Raw genomic sequence first — 19,996 nt, 5'->3', positions numbered from 1 at the left:
TGAGACCTTTATTATGTAACTGAAATTACTATGCTGTAAACCACTGGTTTTCAAGTTTCTGATACTTGCAGCTAAACGCAATTCCTAATTGATACAAGTAAAAATTCTCCAAAGTAAGGAAGAGGACCCACTGCAAATAAGAATTAGCAATGAAGGAAAGAATAAATGCTATCATTCGGCTTTCTATAAAAAATACATCTCTTGGACATGCTCAGTGGCTCACGCCTGTAATCCTAGCACGTTGGGAGGTTGAGGCGGATGGATCACCTGAGGTCAGGAGTTTGAGACCAGCCTGGCCAACATGGTGAAACCCTGTCTCCACTAAAAACACAAAAATTAGCCGGGCATGGTGACATATGCCTATATACAGATGTGTGATTTGGGAGGCTAAGGCAGGAGAATCGCTTGATCCCAGGGGACCGGAGGTTGCAGTGAGCTGAGATTCCACCACTGCACTCCAGCCTGGGTGACAGAGCCAGACACCATCTCAAAAAAACCAAAAACAACAATAACAACAACAAAAACAACAAAATCTCCAGGTCCAGCGTGGTGGCTCATGCCTGTAATCCCAGCACTTTGGGAGGCTGAGGCAGGTGGGTCACTTGAGGTCAGGAGTTCGAGACCAGCCTGGCCAACATGGTGAAACCCCATCTCTACCAAAAATACAAAAATTAGCCGGGTGTGGTGGGGCGTGCCTGTAATTCCAGCTACTCAGGAGGCCGAGGCACAAGAATTCCTTGAACCCAGGAGGTGGAGGCTGTGGTGAGCTGAGATCATGCCACTGCACTCCAGCCTGGGTGATGGAGTGAGACTCTGTATCAAAAAAAAAAAAAAAAAATTCTCCAATCAGCATTTCCTTCCAAAGTTGAATGATGTCCAATTGCATAAGTTTATTATTAACACACAGATACTTTGATTTTATGTGTTTTCGTTAAGATATTGAAATATTTACTTAATAAAACATTCCTTTTCACATCTATTATAGGTAACATTTCCTATCAAAGACTGGGTTTCTTGGGAAGAAATCTCTGAGTCAGAAATTAGCATGGACAATGCTGCTCCTGGGACCAACATGTGAGAAGGAAAGCAGGATTGGTTAAGCAAGATGTTAAGCTTCGATGCAGTCTCAATGAAATCCTCATCTATCTAACCCCCATGGTGAGCTCCGGGACAGCCCTTTGTTCAGTCATGGGATGCTGGCTGGAACTGGCAGAAGGTATCATCTCCAGTGAGGTACTTTTCTTCAGTAAGGCGTTCTCTAAAGCCTGACAGCCAAGGGTTTCTTGTAGCACTCCTAGCATTTGGGGAATATCCTTTACTCCTCAACAGAGACCTGGGGGTATGTCACAATGTCACATGTACTATGGCATATCTTGCTTTAAAAAATATAAATGCTTTTATTGCATTGGTCACCTCCGTAACCCTTAACGGTCAATTCTCTAGACTTACTGATAGTGGTGAACACACTGGTGAAGCAGAAATAGTCCACAGCATTGAGAGAAAGAAGGTGGTAAAGAAACTGCTCTCTTTCTTCTTCGCAACGTAGAAAAGCATATCGCTTATAAAGCTTCCTAGGAAAGGGTAAGACAAGCACAAGACAGTAGTATCAAAGAAAAAAGAAAAAAAACCCAAGACAGTAGTATCATGTACTTTTCATGCTTTTCATTATGTCTTTTTTTTTTTAAACAGAGTTTCTCTCTTGTTGCCCAGGCTGGAGTGCAATGGTGCAATCTCAGCTCACTGCAAACTCCGCCTCCTGGGTTCAAGTGATTCTCCTGCCTCAGCCTCATGAGTAGCTGGGATTACAGGCATGTGCCACCACGCCAGGCTAATTTTTGTATTTTTAGTAGGGATGGGGTTTCACCATGTTGGCCAGGCTGGTCTCGAACTCCTGACCTCAGGTGATCCATCTGTCTCGGCCTCCCAAAGTGCTGGGATTACAGGCATGAGCCACCATGCCCAGCCATTTTTTTTCTTTTGTTTCTTTCCCATTATGTCTTTTTTCCAAGATGGGGTCTCGCTATATTGCCCAGGCTGGTCTTGAACTCTTGGACTCAAGAAATCCTCCTGCCTCAGTCTCCCAAAATGTTGGGATTATAGGCATGAGCCACTGGGGCTGGCCCTCATTAAGCCTTGACTAAAAATAAATAGCTCCTCTTAGACAAACACCTTTAATCTTGAAAAAATAGATTCATTCTATTTCAATTCATAAAAATGGATATATAAACAGTTAATAAAACACTTTTAACCTAATAATTAAGGGAAAAAATGCATCTATTTTATCTATCAAACTAATAAAGACTTAAAAGTGATGACCAGTGTTGACAAGGAAGAAATGAATGCCATTCTCACAGTTGGTGAGACTGAAAATTTCAGGAAAGCAATTCAGGTAACAATTACTTTAAACCAATCATACCCCTTGACTCATCAATTTTACTTTTAGGATTCAGTCCTAAAGATACAGATGAAATGGGGCAAAGATTTCATTAAACACTTACATTTAAGCACTTTCCCAAGTGTTTTAAAGGTATTAATACATTTAATTCTCACTCTATGAGGTAAGTCTATTAGTGCCTTTTTATTTTTTATTTATTTATTTATTTTTCTTGAGATGAGGTCTCGTTCTGTAACCCAGGTTGCTGGAGTGCAGGGATGCAGTAACAGCTCGCTGCAGCCTTGACCTCCTGGGCTTGAGTGTGCCTCCCACCTCAGCCTCTCAAGCTGCTGGGACCACAGGTGCACGCTACCACACTCAACTAATTTTTTATTTTTAGTAGAGATGGGGTCTCACTATATTGCCCAGGCTGGTCTTGAACTCCCAGGCTCAAGCAATCCTCCCACTTTGGCCTCTCAAAGTGCTGGGATTACAGGAGTGAGCCACCACACCCAGCCTAGTGTCATTTTACAGATGGGGAAAAGAGAGATACAGGAAAGTTAAATATCTTGTCCAAGGTCATTCAAACACTAAATAGAGAAGGCAATATTTGAACACAAGCATTCAGACTTCAGATTTTAAACTCTTCTGATGTGGTGAAATGTTTATGGTACACTGTTAAGCTAATAAAAAGGATGATATTGAATCGCAAATATAGTATATCTTAATAAGAGAACATGCATAGAAGAAAAGTACAGAAGAAAATGTGAAATACTTAGTGTTCTTTATATAGCAGGATTGTAAGTGATTATCATTTTCCTCTTTGTACTTTGGCCACTATGAGCATAAATCACTTTTTTTTTTTTTTTTTGAGACAGTTTCGCTCTTATTGCCCAGGCTAGAGTGCAATGGCACGATCTTGGCTCACCGCAACCTCTCGTCTCCCAGGTTCAAGCGATTCTCCTGCCTCAGCCTCCAAGTAGCTGGGATTACAGGCATGTGCCACCACGCCTGGCTAATTTTGTATTTTTAGTAGAGATGGGGTTTCTCTATGTTGGTCAGGCTAGTCTCGAACTCCTGATCTCTGGTGATCCACCCACCTCGGCCTCCCAAACTGCTAGGATTACAGCCATGAGCCAACACGCCCGGCCTTTTTTTTTTTTTTTTTTTTTTTGAGACAGAGTCTCGCTTTGTTACCAGGCTGGATGGAGTGCAGTGGCGCGATCTCGGCTCACTGCAACCTCCGCCTCCTGGGTTCAAGTGATTCTCCTGCCTCTGCCTCCCACGTAGCTGGGATTATAGGCATGCGCCACGACACCCAGCTAATTTTTGTATTTTTAGTAGAGACGGGGTTTCACCATGTTAGCCAGGATGGTCTCGATCTCTTGACCTCGTGATCTGCCCGCCTCGGCCTCCCAAAATGCTGGGATTACAGGTGTGAGCCACTGCGCCCAGCCAATACCTTTTTGTAATTGGAAAAAAAAAACCACGCCAGTTTTAAGAAAACAAGGTCAGATTCACAGGCTATATGCAACACTTCATTCTTTATCAAACCTACTGTTTGGACATTAAAACTCATCTGAAAATGCTCCAGGGGGTATGTAATCCAAGTGTGATATATACAAATACAAAACTACAAAAAGCACTGGAACTCGAATAGGCTATCTTGTTTGAGGTCTTTGTTGAATTCTCTGCCTAACTTTGCTCCTTAGAAGTCAAAGTCCTTAGCCTTCAAATTAGCACTAATGTAAATATAAGGGCAATATATTTCATCCAAGACAGCTTCTTTTTTTTGTTTTTGTTTTTTGAGACAGGGTCTCGCTCTGTTGCCCAAGCTGGAGTGCAGTGGCCCAATATTGGCTCAAGTGATTCTCCTGATTCAGCCTCCAAGTAGCTGGGATTACAGGTGCCTGCCACCATGCCCGGTTAATTTTTTTATTTTTTGTAGAGATAGGGTTGTGCCATGTTGGCCAGGCTGGTCTCGAACTCCTGACCTCAAGTGATCTGCCCACCTTGGCCTCCCAAAGTGTGGGGATTACAGGTGTGAGCCACTGCACCTGACCTTGAAGAGGGTTTCTTGATAGAGTAAACAGAAGAAATTAAAAGTTAACAATTAATTGACATGTACTTGACTGGTTTCCCGGCTCTAAACCAGTGGTTCCCAACCTTTTTGGCGCCAGGGACCTGTTTCATGGAAGATAATTTTCCCATGGCTGTCGCAGGGGCTGGGGAGGGGGAGGTGGATTCAGAATAAAATTGTTGCACCTCAGATCATCAGTCATTAGAGTCTCATAAGGAGCACATAACCTAGATCCCTCACATGCGCAGTTCACAATAGGGTTTATGCTCCTTTGAGAATCTAATGCTGCTGATCTGACAGGTGGCGGAGCTTAGGCGGTAATGCTTGCTTGCCCTCGGCTCATCTCCTGCTGTGCAGCCCTGGTTCCTAACAGGCCACAGACCAGTACTGGTCCATGGCCCAAGGGCTGGGAACCCTTGCCCTAAACTACTGAATGCAAGGCTCTCAGAAGAAGCCCTTTACTGGGACCTCCTCACAGAACTTTATTATTTCTTTCTTTTTTTACTCCAGGTTTTATCTGTATACAACCTGTATACAGGTTTTACAATATAAGGTTTATACAATATAATATAAGGTTTATATAAATTCAACCTTATATATAAGGTTTATATAAATTCAACCTGTCTTTTGGATGTTACTGTCAGCTTGTGTGAACTAGCCAGCTTTTTGCCTGATTCTGGCAGAGCAATCTGGCCTTTTTTTTTTTTGAGACAGTCTTGCACTGTCGCCCAGACTGGAGCGCAGTGACATGATCTCGGCTCACTGCAACCTCCACCTCCCAAGTTCAAGTGATTCTCCTGCCTCAGCCTCCTGAATAGCCATGACTACAGGTGTGCGGCACCATGCCCTGCTAACTTATTTTTTGTAGAGACGGGGTTTCACCATGTTACCCAGGCTGGTCTTGAATTCCTGGACTCAAGTGATCCTCCCACCTTGGCCTCCCAAAATGTTAGGATTACAGGCAATGGCCACCATGCCCAACTGCAATCTGGCCTTTGGCTGTTAAATTTGGTGTGTCCCCCCGAAACGATCAAGTATTACATCAAAACAGTTTTCAAAGCACACACCTGTTAGATAAAGAAGAATGCGTGTGCACAGGATACAGCACTTCATACTGAAGAAGCCAGTTTGTCAGTTTATGCAACTTGTTTTGTACGCACATGGATTATAGAAACAGAAATGTATCAAAGATGGTATCTTACTTGGTGAGTGGTTGGTTAGAAAGCAACTGCTTAAGATGCTGGGACAAGAGCTTCTTTTCTAGAGACAGTCTTATCCACGCCCGAGCTCGTCCAACATCAGTCTTGATCTCACTCATGTTTTGAATATGCCTAAAGAATAGTGGCAACAGCAAAGATGTAGATTTTAAGGATAACCCTGACTAGAAAAGAAGTAAAGAGTGAACAGTACTGGGCACAGAAAGGTTTATACTTAAAGGGAGCAATGGATAATATACAATTGATGTTGATTAAATCTTTGAAGGTTCCATCTGAATCATGAAGTTAGTCTCACATCATAATTGCCATTACAACACAAGCACACGGACAATGTGGTAAGATAAAGCATTTAACACTTATTCACTCTTTCAGGCTTTATTATGTCCTTGTGGCAGACTCATAGATATCTGTAAATAAGAATTTGGTTATTCCTGATGCTCCAAAAAAAGTAATGAAACAGGGTGAATACTCAAGTTTCTTTTCAAAATAACTGTTCTATAGCATAATTAAATATCAGTCACAACTTTAATCCACTGAATTACTTTTCAAGTTGCACTGGACAACATATGGAAAATATGAAATCTTACTTTCTATGGCATTAGAGAAAATAAGCCAGACTGCATTGATAACCTTTAATTGTTTAATTATTTTAAATATTTTAAAATACAGGGTCTTGCTATGTTGCCCAGGCTGGTCTCAATCTCTTGGTCTCAAATGATCCTCTTCCCTCAGCCTCCCAAAGTGCATGACCCACTGCACTTGGATCTTATGACACTGCTTTAAACCCATACATTGTAAGAGTTGACTAAGTATTGTACCTAAAATATTTAAAAGTTAAAAGCCTCTGCCTTCCTCATTCAATAAATCTGTGTTAGATATCTTGAAGTCTTCTAAAGATTTCTTAACAGTAATTCCAAGTGATGATTCTCAGATATGTATTTGCTTCAAACTAAATCTACCTGATTGCAATTGTTCTGCCACATATTCTGCCATTATTTGCAGAATTTTTCTTCTGTACTTTCTTCGGTGGGCAGAGGTATTTAAGGGAGTTTTAAAAACTGAACAAAAGAAGCTATAAAATAGTTTAGGACGGGCACAATGGCTCACGTCTGTAATCCCAGCCCTTTGGGAGGCCGAGGCGGGAGAATCACTTGAGCCCAGGAGTTTGAGGCCAGCCTGGGCAACATAAGACCCCATCTCGGCCGGGCACAGTGGCTCACGCCTGTAATCCCAGCACTTTGGATGGCTGAGGCGGGTGGATCATGAGGTCAGATCGAGACCATCCTGGCTAACATGGTAAAACCCTGTCTCTACTAAAAATACAAAAAATTCGCCAGGAATGGTGGCGCATGCCTGTGCTACTCAGGAGGCTGAGGCAGGAGAATTGCTTGAACCCGGGAGACAGAGGTTGCAGTGAGCTGAGATCACGAGACTGCACTGCAGCCTGGGCAACAGAATGAGACGCCATCTCAAAAAAAAAAAAAAAAAAAGCCCCTGTCTCTACTAAAAATCAAAAAAATGAGCTGGGTGTGGTGGCAGGTGCCTGTAATTCTAGCGACTTGGGAGGCTGAGGCAGAAGGATTGCTTGAGCCTGGGAAGTTGAGGCTGCAGGGAGTGGTGATTGCACCACCGAATTCCAGCCTGGGTGACAAAGCAAGACCCTGTCGCAAAAGTAAAATAAAATAAAAAAATTTAGAGATGCTTAAAATTCTTCTCAGCTGCATCTTCCATTTGGATTTAATGTCAGCAAACACTACAATGGTATAAAAATAAAATAAATGAAATCATAAAAAATGCTTTCTTCAGAATACATAAGCCAAAAATAAACACAGCCATAATTATTTGAGCAATTTAGTTAAAAGCCACAAAATACTTCAAAGTTATCACCACATGCTAACACATGTATTAATAACAAATACCTCATGTCCTGAATAAGAGAGACCCTGAGCGTTGGCAACATAACTCCTGAGTCAGATTTTCTTCTTTCTGGTCCGAGGGCAACTATGTAGAAAAATATCAACAAAATATTAGAAAAGTAATAAAAAATATACATGGTTCATATTAAATACTTTGAAACTGCTTTGATAAGAACAAATTTTAACAATATATATCATCTAGCCCAAAATGTCAAAAAACAAATTTTAAAGAAAATAGGGTCTTGCTCTGTCACTGAGCTTGGAGTGCAGTTTGCAGTGGCATGATCGTGGCTCACTGCAGCCTCAACCTCCTGGGCTCAAGCGATCCTCCCAACTTAGCCCTGTCCAGAGTAACTGGGATTACAGGTGTGCACCACCACACATGGCTCATTTTTAAAATTTTTTGTAGAGATGGGGTCTCCCTATGTTGCCCAGGATGGGCTATATTATTAACACAGTAAATCAGCTATTTGCTTTTCTTTTTTTTTTGAGATGGAGTTTCGCTCTTGTTGTCTAGGCTGGAGTGCAATGGCACAATCTCAGCTCACCGCAACCTCCACCTCCCAGGTCCAAGCCATTCTCCCGCCTCAGTCTCCCGAGTAGCTGGGATTACAGGCATGCACCACCACACCTGGCTAATTTTTTGTATTTTTAGGAGAGACAGGGTTTCTCCATGTTGGTCAGGCTGGTCTTGAACTCCCAATCTGAGGTGATCCGCCTGCCTCGGCCTCCCAAAGTGCTGGAATTACAAGCGTGAGCCACCGTGCCCAGACCCAGCTATTTTCTTTCTATGTAATCTGGAACTGCTTTTGGAAATTTTAAATGAATCACAAAAGACTACCTAGCAAACAATGCAATGTGTACAAATTTTGGCCATAAGGACCAGGCCCTTTTTTTTGGTTTTTTTTTTTAAACATAGTCTTGCTCTGTTGCTCTGTTGCCAGGCTGAAGTGCAGTGGCGTGATCTTGGCTCACTGCAACCTCCGCCTCCTGAGTTCAAGCAATTCTCATGCCTCAGCCTCCCGAGTAGCTGGGACTACAGGAGTGCGCCACCACGCCCAGCTAATTTTTGTATTTTTTAGTAGAGACGGGGTTTCACCATGTTGGCCAGCTGGTCTCAAACTCCTTAACTCAAGCGATCTGCCCGCCTTGGCCTCCCAAAGTGCTGGGATTACAGGTGTTAGCCACCATGCCTGGCCAGTTACTTTCTAGTTACTTGTTCTAATAGCTCTAGATAATTACACATGAAAGCAATGTATATAAATTAAGCTACTAAAAATGTGAAACATCTCTGGGCTCATGAATTGAAGTCACACAATTATACTCTTGAGTGTTTGAAAAAAAATCTAAGCTGTGTACGGTGGCTCACTCCTGTAATCCCAACACTTTGGGAGGCCAAGGCAGGAGGATTACTTGAGCCCAGGAGTTCAAGACCAGCCTGGGAAACATAGGGAGACCAGCCTGGACTACACAGAAAGACCCCCTTTTTGCAAATAATTATATGGGTTTGGACAATGGGAAGCTAAATATATATATGTCTTTTTTTTTTTAATTAGCTTTTTTTTTTTTTTTTTTTTAATCAGCTGAGCATGGTGGTGTTCACCTGTAGCACCAGTTGCTTGGGAGGCTGAGGTGGGAGGATCACCTGAGCCCACCACTGCACTCCAGCCTGGGCAACAGAATGAGACTGTCTCTGAAAAAAAAAAAAAAAAGGCCAGGCGCTGTGGCTCATGCCTGTAATCCCAGCACTTTGGGAGGCTGAGGCGGGCGGATCATGAGGTCAGGAGATCGAGACCACCCTGGCTAACACGGTGAAACCCCATCTCTACTAAAAAATACAAAAAATTAGCTGGGCGTGGTGGTGGGCGCCTGTAGTCCCAGCTACTCGGGAGGCTGAGGCAAGACAATGGCATGAACCCGGGATGCAGAGTTTGCAGTGAGCCAAGATCATGCCACTGCACTCCAGCCTGGGTGACAGAGCAAGACTCTGTCTCAAAAAAAAAAAAAAAAAAAATCTAAGATTTCAGACTCTTCAATCTGATAAGTTTCTACCTTAAAGTTCAGAGTCCAAACTACAGTAATTACAGCATGCAAAGTGAGTAATCTAAATAGACACTAAGTACAATGTCCATGAATATTCTCTTATAAAGCCTGAATAGCTAGCATTTATTTAAGAATAGCTAACATTTATGAAAGCTAACAATTATGGGATTACAGGTGCGTGCCACCACACCTGGCTAATTTTTGTATTTTTTGTAGAGACGGGGTTTTGTCTCTTATGTATGAAAGAAGAAAGATTATTCTCATATAGCAATGGCTAAGCAAACATCTATTGGCTAATATATTGTAGTTGCAGTGTTTGGTCTCGTGCTCAATGAGATGCCATGGAGTTTAGGCCTTTCATTTCTATCTTCCCATCTATAAATAAAAATGAAATTCCAACATCATACTCAGCAAATACACCTATATAAGTAGAACTTAGAATGTGAATTTTTGCTGTATATTAAACCTGCCATTTTCTCAGGTTTTAGATTCATTCTACTTTGGGGGGCTGGGATACAATACCAAAACACATAAATATATATGAAGTTGGCACTAAAGGAAGATAGGGAACATTTTGGTGTATTCGGATCCCTATGCTTTTGACACTGGCAGGTATAAATGAGTATTGATGGGGTTGCCAGAAGGAAGACGTTGTGGCCAGTCCAATCTAAAAGCACTACTTTCGAGGGCCTTCCATACCATGTGGATGATAAATAGGACATTTGTTGTGGCGATTTTGGGAGGGAGTTTCAATGGGGCACTAGACCCATTCATCTTGACACCCAAGAGGTAATAAATGCTGAGGAAATTGTTCCAGACTTGCAGGGAATGTGTTACATGTTATTAAAGAAAGCACATCTTTTTTTCTTTCTTTTTTTTTTTTTTGAGATAGGGTCTCACTCTTGTCACCCAGGCTGGAGTGCAGTGGCATGATCTCGGCTCACTGCAGCCTCCACCTCCGGGCTAAGTGATCCTCCAACCTCAGCTTCTTGATAGCTGGGATTACAGGTGCATGCCACCACACCTAGCTAATTTTTGTGTTTTTTTTGTAGAGACGGGGTTTTGTCTCTATGTTTATGTTGCCCAGGCTGGACTCAAACTCTTGGACTCAAGCGATCTGCCTGCCTTGGCCTCCCAAAATTCTGGGATTATAGGCATGAGCCATCACACCCGGCCACATCTTTCTTTTTGAGGACAAAGTGAGATGGCTCAGAGAAGGCCTCTACACTCCAGATGATTAGACAGAATGAAAGATGGCCACACAGGCAGTAAGAAATAGGCTGACAGAGGAAAAAAGGGGAGTTGAAACCATAATTAACAAGTTGGCTAGAGGGAGACACGACAACCAGAAGTAATCATGCCTCTTAAACTAGAGAACAAGTGAGAAACTTCATTTTAAATAATAGAGATGGGGGGTCTCACTATGTTGCCCAGGCCGGTCTCAAACGCCTGGCTCAAGGAATCCTCCCACCTTGGCCTCCTAAAGTGCTGGAATTACATGTGCGAGCCAGCGTGCCTGGCAATTCCTGTTGTTTAAACCACACAGTTTGTGGTACTCTATTATGGCGGCCCTAGGAAATGAATGCAGTAATTTATTAGTGACTCTGGAGAGAAGAGTTTAAAAGCCTGTGAGCAGAGGGCAAATTAGGGGTTAGGAAATGGAACCACTTCTTTTATCTAGAGACCTAAAATCTAAGAAGGTTTCCATGAATCCTACTCCAGCTAGAAGAGAATTTTATGAACTATGTAAATGTATACTTCCATTACTATTTCTTAATTGAAAATACTCAAACAATAGGCCACTTTCTCCTTCAAAATAAAGATTCATGGATGTAATTCTTGGCTACGAGAATTTGCTCATCTGCCTGAATCAAACTACAAAAATAGCCAGATGTGGTGGCGCATGCCTGTAATTCCAGTTACTTGGGAGGCTGAGGCAGGAGAATCTCTTGAACTCGGGAGGTTGCAGTGGGCCGAAATCATGCCATTGCATCCAGTCTTGGCAACAAGAGCGAGCGAAACTCCATCTCCAAAAAAAAAAAAAGAATGAACACAAGTTAAACATTTTATTTATTTTCTATTTGGAGTGGTGAATTTTATAAATGTAGCACAGACAGCACGTTTGTAGAGGGCAGGGACTGTATGTTTCTACAGTACCATGTACAGTCTATAGGTAGGTAAGTAAGTAATAGATAATTTCTGATTAAGATAAGATGAAGAGTGACTCAAAATTCCTGGGTTAGATCCAGAATAACCACTTAAAAGCAGCATTTCTGGCCAGGCACAGTGGCTTACACCTGTAATCCCAGCACTTTGGGAGGCTGAGGCGGGTGGATCACCTGAGGTCAGGAGTTCGAGACCAGCCTGGCCAACATGGTGAACTCTGTTTCTACTAAAAATAGAAAAATTCACCAGGTGTGGTGGCACACACCTGTAATCCCAGCTATTCAGGAGGCTGAGGCAGGAGAATTGCTTGAACCCAGGAAGTGGAGGTTGCAGTGAGCCAAGACTGCGCCATTGCACTCTAGCCTGGGCAACAAGAGCGAAACTCCATCTCAGAAAAAAAAAAAAAAAAAGGAAAAAAGGCAGCATTTCCACTCCCTTCAGTGGAAGGGCTCTACACCTACCCCCTGCCAAAATCCATTTCCAGTTTAGTAGAACCTTGTCTGAAGGTGCAAAGTTTAAGAACTGGCTCGACGTTTTTATTTATTATTATTATTTTTTGGAGACAGGGTCTTGCTCTGCCACCCAAGCTAGAGTGCAGTGGTGGGATCACAGCACTCACTGTAGCCTCAACCCCCTGGGCTCAAGTGATCCTCCCACCTCAGCCTGCCAAGCATCTGGGACCACAAGCGTGTGTCACTATACCTGGCTAATTAAGAAAAATACATTTTTTTGTAGAGACTGGGTCTCACTATGTTACCTCAGCTGGTCTCAAACTCCTGGGCTCAAGTGATCCTTCCACCTTGGCCTCCCAAAGTGTTGGGATTACAGAACTGGGTCACCATATCCAGCCTCCCAACAATTTTTTTTTTTTTTTTTTTTTTGAGACAGCATCTTGCTCTGTTGCCCAAGCTGGAGTGCAATGGCGTGATCTTGGCTCACTGCAACCTCTGCCTCCTGGGTTCAAGAGATACTCATGCCTCAGCCTCCTGAGTAGTTGGGATTACAGGTGTGCACCACCATACCTGGCTGACTTTTATATTTTTAGTAGAGACGGGGTTTCACCATGTTGGCCAGGCTGGTGTTGAACTTCTGGCCTCAAGTAATTTGTCCTCCTTGAGCTCCCACAGTGCTGGAATTACAGGCATGAGCCACCACACTCAGTCCTCCCAACAAATTTAAAGGTTAAAACTTTTGAGTGATATGTCAAGAACAGTCTTTGTTCTAGGACCAATTGTATTCTGAAATTCTTTCTCTGAAATAGGATTTCAAACTACTAGGTGCAGTGATCACTAGGTCAAAATTAATACTGCCTACCCACTATGGTCCCTATCTTTCCATTCCTCTGCAACTCTTAAAATGTCTCTGACTCCTGTTTAGTGCTGCTTCTGAAGACTCATGATAATAATCCAGCATCTAGTCTCATCATGATTCAATGCTAGTAAGAATAATGTTCAAATCCATCATAAATTTTTTTTTTTTTGACATGGAGTCTCACTTCATTGCCCAGGCTGGAGTACGGCGGAGCAGTCTTGGCTCAATGCAACCTCCATCTTCCAGGTTCAAGCGATTCACCTGCTTCACCCTCCTGAGTAGCTGGGATTACAGACACCTGCCACCATGCCTGGCTAATTTTTGTATTTTTAGTAGAGAGTGGGTTTCATCATGTTGGCCAGGCTGGTCTCCAACTCTTGATCTCAAGTGACCCATCCACCTAGGCCTCCCAAAGTGCTAGGATTACAGGCATGAGCCACCGTGCCCGGCCCATCATAAATCTTTAAGGATCTTTCCTAAATATGACAATGCAGACTGTTTATTGCCATTAATTAGGAAGCTTAATAATTGGCAAAAAAAGTATTTGGTGGAAAACCAGATTTTAAAAACTGTTAATTTTTGCATAATTACAACTTATTCCTTAAGAATGAGAGATTTCAATTTAAACTGATGTTTTAATACATATTTCATATTCTTATAAATATACATCTTTTCTGAGACGGAGTCTTGCTCTGTTGCCCAGGCTGGCATGCAGTGGCGCAATCTTGGCTCACTGCAACCTCTGCCTCCCAGGTTCAAGCGATTCTCCTGACTCAGTCTCCTGAGTAGCTGGGATTACAGATGCGCACCACCATGCCCGGCTAATTTTTTTTAATTTTTAGTAGAAACAGGGTTTCACCATATTGACCAGGCTGGTCTTGAACTCCTGATCTCAGGTGATCCGCCTGCCTTGCCCTCCCAAAGTGTTGAGATTACAGGCGTTGAGTCACCACGCCTGGCCTCATTACTATTTTTTTAACAGAAAAACTGGCAGAGAAGATGAACACTAGAGAATGCTTTTAAACTTTATCTGAATCTTTATAAATATAGTTACAGCCAAGGACAACAGAACCTTGGCATTCTGATTACAGGAGCTCCAGGGCAATGTAGTCAGCTTATATTCCTAGCTGTCTGATTAAATACATTTAAACACTAGGTTTCTTTTTTTTTTTTTTTTTTTTTCTGAGGTTCTGAAGCTCATATTTGCTCACCATTTGTTGTTTACTGCTAATATTGAGCACTATCAGTAAAATACATAAAACCCTTTGCCAATCCAGGAAGTGAAAATGACACTTTACTGTTTTAGTTTGCATTTCTCTGCTTACAAATGGATTACACACATTTTCATGTGCTGTTGGCTACTTATTCATTCAGAAAACATACTAAGTGCTGGCTATTTTTCATGTCCTTTATCAAGTTTGGATCATGTCATTTGCTGTTTTCTTTCTGATGTAAACTCTCAAAGTTTGAAGGGTATTGTCTTTTCCTGACACATACATTGTAAATAATTTTCTGGCTTACATTTTGACTTTTAATTTCATTCACGATGTTTTTAATGAATAATTTTAATTTTTATGAATGCAAGTTAAAATAATTCTTTCATTGTGGTTTCTGACATGTCATGCCAATAAGGGTCTTCTCCTCCAAGAGCACAGAAATATTTGCCAATACTGTCCTTAAAATCGGTCACAGTTTCTTTTTTTTTTTTTTTTTTTTATACTTTAAGTTTTAGGGTACATGTGCACATTGTGCAGGTTAGTTACATATGTATACATGTGCCATGCTGGTGCGCTGCACCCACTAACTCGTCATCTAGCATTAGGTATATCTCCCAATGCTATCCCTCCCCCCTCCCCCCCTCCCCACCACACTGTAGGCTCCACCTCTGGGGGCAGGGCATAAACACTAGGTTTCTAACAATAAATACTACATTTAGGATAGTGTTGCCCTCTAGGGGCAGTGAGGGAAAAGAAATTAGGATGAATAAAAGGGTCTTTAAGGTCAGGCATGGTGGCTCACTCCTGTAATCCCAGCACTTTGGGAGGCCGAGGCGGGTGGATCACGAGGTCAGGAGATGGAGACCATCCTGGCTAACACGGTGAAACCCCGTCTCTACTAAAAATCCAAAAAAAAAAAAAAAATAGCTGGGCGTGGTCGTGGGCACCTGTAGTCCCAGCTACTCGGGAGGCTGAGGCAGGAGAATGGCATGAACCCGGGAGGTGGAGCTTGCAGTGAGCCGAGATCGCGCCACTGCATTCCAGCCTGGGCGACACAGCGAGACTCTGTCTCAAAAATAAAAATTAAAAAAAAAATAGCCGGGCATGGGATATGCACCTGTAATCCCAGCTACTCAGGAGGCTGAGGCAGGAGAATCACTTGAACCTGGGAGGCAGAGGTTGCAGTGAGCTGAGATCGTACCACTGTACTCCAACCTGGGTGACAAGATCGAGACTCCATCTAAAACATTTCTGAATGTCCAAAGTCATCCATACTTTTTGAAAAGGTTCCGAAATGGCTGATTCAGTATAAAGCATTTTATCTCAATTAGCTTCCCATAGTTACTTCTACTTTTTTGTGAAATAAATGGTTATTTTACATAAAGAAAAGCATGTGTTGTTGTGAAAAATACACAGTAGGTAGAACACTTAGCTTAAAAAACCCTACATAATTAGCTAAAAAATTATGACACTTCTAACATGTTATATTTTCTATAAATTGAAGAGAGATTCAACTCCTGAAATTTTTGAGACATATGTACATATTTTCTCCCTGAAAGATCATTAATGATGGTTATAAAAACTTTTTTTTTTTTTTTGAGATGGAGTCTTGCTCTGTCACCCAGGCTGGAGTGCAGTGGCGCCTTCTCGGCTCACTGCAACCTTTGCCTCCCGGGTTCAAGTGATTCTCCTGCCTCAGCCTCCCGAGTAGCTGGGACTACAGGCACCTGCCACCACGCCCAGCTAATTTTTGCATTTTTTGTAGAGATGGGGTTTCACCATGTTGGCCAGGCTGGTCTCAAACTCCTAACCTCAGGTGATCTGCCCACCTTGGCCTCCTAAAGTGGTGGGATTACAGGTGTGAGCCACCGTGCCCAGCATAAAACTTTTAAGAAAAAAAAAAATTCTAATGCTAGTGAGAGTAATGTATCCTTGTATGGCCATTTACAATTTATTGGGGGTTTTCACATGATACCTTATTTGATCAGCATGACCGTTCTAGCCTAGGTAATCTCATTTTCCCTATTTTATAGATGACGAAGCAGGACTTCAGAAAGGGCAAGTAACTTTTCCCAGGTCTCACAGTTAGTAAGTAATATTGCTCCTTCTACTTTATCCCATTATTGGCAAAATGAGTAAATTTTAGCTTGAGAGAGAAAGAGATCAAGACAAGGCCAAATAGTATTGAGTCTTCTCAGAGTCCAGTGCTGCTAGTTCTTTACCAATGATGTCATACCTGGTGATTCTGCAAGGTGCTCTTGTTTCTCTTCTCTGTCCTGAAATTGAATTAAATGTGACCACAAAGCCGACTTCCCCTGAAAGTACAAGATGTGTAAAAATTTCATTTTATAAGAAATAATTCATCAAAAAATAATTTCTCATCCAAATCATTCATATTCCAATAGCCATTTAGAAGTTTGGTGACCCAAGCTCACTCATTCCTAGTTGTATGACATTCTGAGCATCTTCTGCATGTATCATAAAGGTCATCCTGTACCTCACTGACAAGACTACCAAGAGCCTGGGAAAAGGAAGCAGCTAAGCAAAGGGCCAGCATGGCAGGCAGAAGATTTCTGATGTCTGCTAGGTTGTTACTTGGTTGTATGTAATTAGGGCTGTCTACATGGGCTACATTAGTAACCATGGAATTAAAATGCTCTAGCAGCACAGAATGTACTTGTGTACATCTACATGTAAAATATGTTTGGATATATGGAGTGGCGATAAGAGAAAAAAATCGAGGTGAGAGGAGAAAGAGAAAAAGGGAAGAAGAAAGAAACATGAACACATCAGAAAAAAATCAGAAAGGGAGACTAGAGAGACAAAAGCAAAGAGACCATTTGAATGATTTCAGCCTGAATTATTAGATAACTTAAAATGGTAAGGAACTGTTAATTCTGGACAGTGACAAAGGCAAACATTTAATGGAACTTACTAGGGATACAGCCTCTGCAATGATGTGCTATTTCATCCTTTCCCGCTTAGCAGGAAAGAGCCCCAAACCACCTCCTGCTCATGGGTTATATTTTCTTTTTCTGAAATTAAAATGCCTGTGGCACTTTTCTAGTCCCCTTGTGACAAAAGAGCCTATTTTTTTTTTAATGACATATTTGTCTCCTTGTTACATTTCTTAACAGGGCTCTTAACTGGCCATGTCACCAGGACCTCCTAAAACTGTTACCTGCTTGACCTGCAAGCCATGGCTCCATATCCTCTCCAGCAGGTCACAAAGGCTGGCGATCAAGGTGTTCTCCTCCAGGCCGGTGATGTTTGCTTCTCCATGGCCAAGTTCCACCGCTTCATGTCCCATCTTCTCCACCAACATGCGCTTTGTCTAAGAATATCACGTGTAGTCATAAGGCACCCCAGCAGTGAAACCAAAAACCAACAAGTCAATTACTGAAGTAGGAGACTTGGTTTCCCTTCATTATACTTCTATTTGCAGATTTGTAATCACCTTGGGAAAAAAATCTCTTAATCTTGATGTTCAACTAACTGGACTAATATAATTTATATGTCACTATTTTGTCAGAAAAATGGAGTGTGACTAAAGAGAATATAAGATAATATTTGTAAGGCATCCCCATGTTGAAAAGATGCTTATGTGCAACAGTTGTCAAATTATTAACTTCTGTGATATTGGGGAATTACAGCAGACTTAGAAAATGTACTGTCAGGGCTGGGCATGGTGGCTCACACCTGTAATCCCAGCACTTTGGGAGGCCCAGGCAAGTGGATCACCTGGGGTCAGGAGTTCGAGACCAGCCTGGCCAACATGGTGAAACCCTGTCTCCACTAAAAATACAAAAGTTAGCCGGGCAGTAGTGGCACACGCCTGTAATCCCAGTTATTTGGGAGGCTGAGGCAGAAGAATTGCTTGAACCCGGGAGGTAGAGGTTGCAGTGAGCTGAGATCACATGCCACTGCACTCCAGCCTGCTGCGTGATAGAGCGAGACTCTGTCTCAAAAAACAAAAAACAATAAAAAAAGAAAAGGTACTGTCAGAATATGGAACCCCATCCTGCCACCACAACTTGCCCTATCACTGCCCCAGCATCTTAGCATACTAAAGATTCTTGCACTTAGTTTGATTGCACTTAGGTAAAAACCAGAATACAAATGGGCAGCTCTAAATTTTTTGAGAACTCTAATTTGTGAATGAACCAGGACTTTACTTCTCCTTTTTTATCTTTTCTTTGTTCATCAAGCATGCACCAAAAAATGGAAAGAAAATGGAAATCAGTTTCATGTAAGTTAATTTGCATCAGTCTTAGTAGCTTTTATAAAATGTAAAATGAGAGAGAATCTAGCTTTTTTAGGCAAGAACTTTAATTCACCACTATATACTGATGCTGAAAATAGTAGTACATTTATTGAATATGCAGAGAAGGTACTCAAGAAATGACTGTCAAATAAATAAATAAAATCATTAGCTAAAATGATGTTTTAAGTTTTGTCAATTTGTACTGCTACCTCCAATAAACACAGGTTTCTGAGAGGAGAACGTTGTGCAATATACACAAACCTACAACACAGCTAAGGTATTTTTCCTTATGGGGACAAAAACCATGTACAGGCACAAATAAGGTTGTACACAGGTGCATACACAGACACAAAAGTGTTGCCTTTCACATAAGATGACAACATTCCTGACGCAAATTATGAGTTGCTTAAGACATCCGTTCATGTTGGTGAGGAGGAGAGCAATGTCTGAAAAGGTGAGCAAAATGGTAGAAGGCTCTCATGTCATTGATTCTGTGGGCAATGAAGAACCCATGGAGGTTCAATACCCCAGTAAAGAGCACATGAGGTCAATGCCACAGTAAAAGTTTTCTTCTAGCAAAATTACATGCTTAAATGGGGGTTAACTCAGTTCATCTTAGCCTCACACATGGTGTAAACATGAATGCACACTGTCTGGCATCAGTGAATAATACATACCTTCATTCTACATTCTTTTAATAAGCCTTCTACGAATTTACAGTTGGTCTGTGCAATAACTGCAGGAGAGAGGTCTGACAGTTTGGGTTGCCTCAGGTTTTTTCCTAAACTTCGTGCCTCTTGCATATATTTCTAAAAAATCAAGGAGTATTTTTAACGCGTAAACATTAGCTATTCTTCTAATCTTCTTAACCTTATACAAACAAGTGCAGAGACAAATGAAATGCAAAAAAGTCCGTAAGTGTTATGTGCATATAACAACAATTAATGTTTTAGTGTACTAAAAGACAGAGGACACTCATATGCCACCCCATAACAACTGTTAACTCCTGTGAGAAGTAAAGTGACAGAAACCCCATCACGTTAAAACTCATTCAAAGTGAGATGACATTTCATTTCATTTAGTCTTTTTATTGGGAATACAAAAGGTTGTGAAGTCAGGACTGTGGTTGGGACAAAAAAATTTAGGTGTTTAGATCACAAATCCAAGGTTCTGCAGGAGCCCAGCTGTTCTCAGATCACTGATTTCCTCCACTCCTTTCCCCATACAGTAAGACTTAACATACCTCTAGCCTCCTGGGCAGTGCTCTCCAATCTAACCCTTTGCTCTATAATCAAGTCACAACAGTAAAATCAGGAGCTTTCGAATCTGGTTGTAACTAATTTTATGACTCAGGTGTTATCAACTAATGTTTGTGCATCTCAGCTTGTTAAATGGGCATAAAACATGC

The 19,996-nt window shown here is 41.8% G+C and overlaps 1 protein-coding gene across 12 annotated transcripts in view; it reads right to left on the bottom strand.

Annotated features, from left to right (window-relative positions):
- Positions 1-19,996, bottom strand: part of DENND5B (DENN domain containing 5B) — a 208,929-nt gene that overhangs the window by 25,537 nt on the left and 163,396 nt on the right. For all 12 annotated transcript variants that reach the window (XM_001138331.7, XM_009425632.5, XM_016923690.4 and 9 more), the window contains 6 exons: positions 19,266-19,397; positions 17,506-17,658; positions 16,561-16,639; positions 7,591-7,672; positions 5,657-5,785; positions 1,450-1,571 (listed from right to left, as the gene is read on the bottom strand). In XM_001138331.7, the coding sequence (XP_001138331.3) occupies positions 1,450-1,571; positions 5,657-5,785; positions 7,591-7,672; positions 16,561-16,639; positions 17,506-17,658; positions 19,266-19,397 (697 nt within the window). The remainder of the gene's footprint in view (positions 1-1,449; positions 1,572-5,656; positions 5,786-7,590; positions 7,673-16,560; positions 16,640-17,505; positions 17,659-19,265; positions 19,398-19,996) is intronic.

Source organism: Pan troglodytes, chromosome 10 (assembly GCF_028858775.2).
Source record: "Pan troglodytes isolate AG18354 chromosome 10, NHGRI_mPanTro3-v2.0_pri, whole genome shotgun sequence".
Lineage (NCBI taxonomy): Eukaryota > Metazoa > Chordata > Mammalia > Primates > Hominidae > Pan > Pan troglodytes.
Note: the sequence above shows the minus strand (reverse complement) of the source record. Positions and strands in the feature narration are given on the sequence as shown.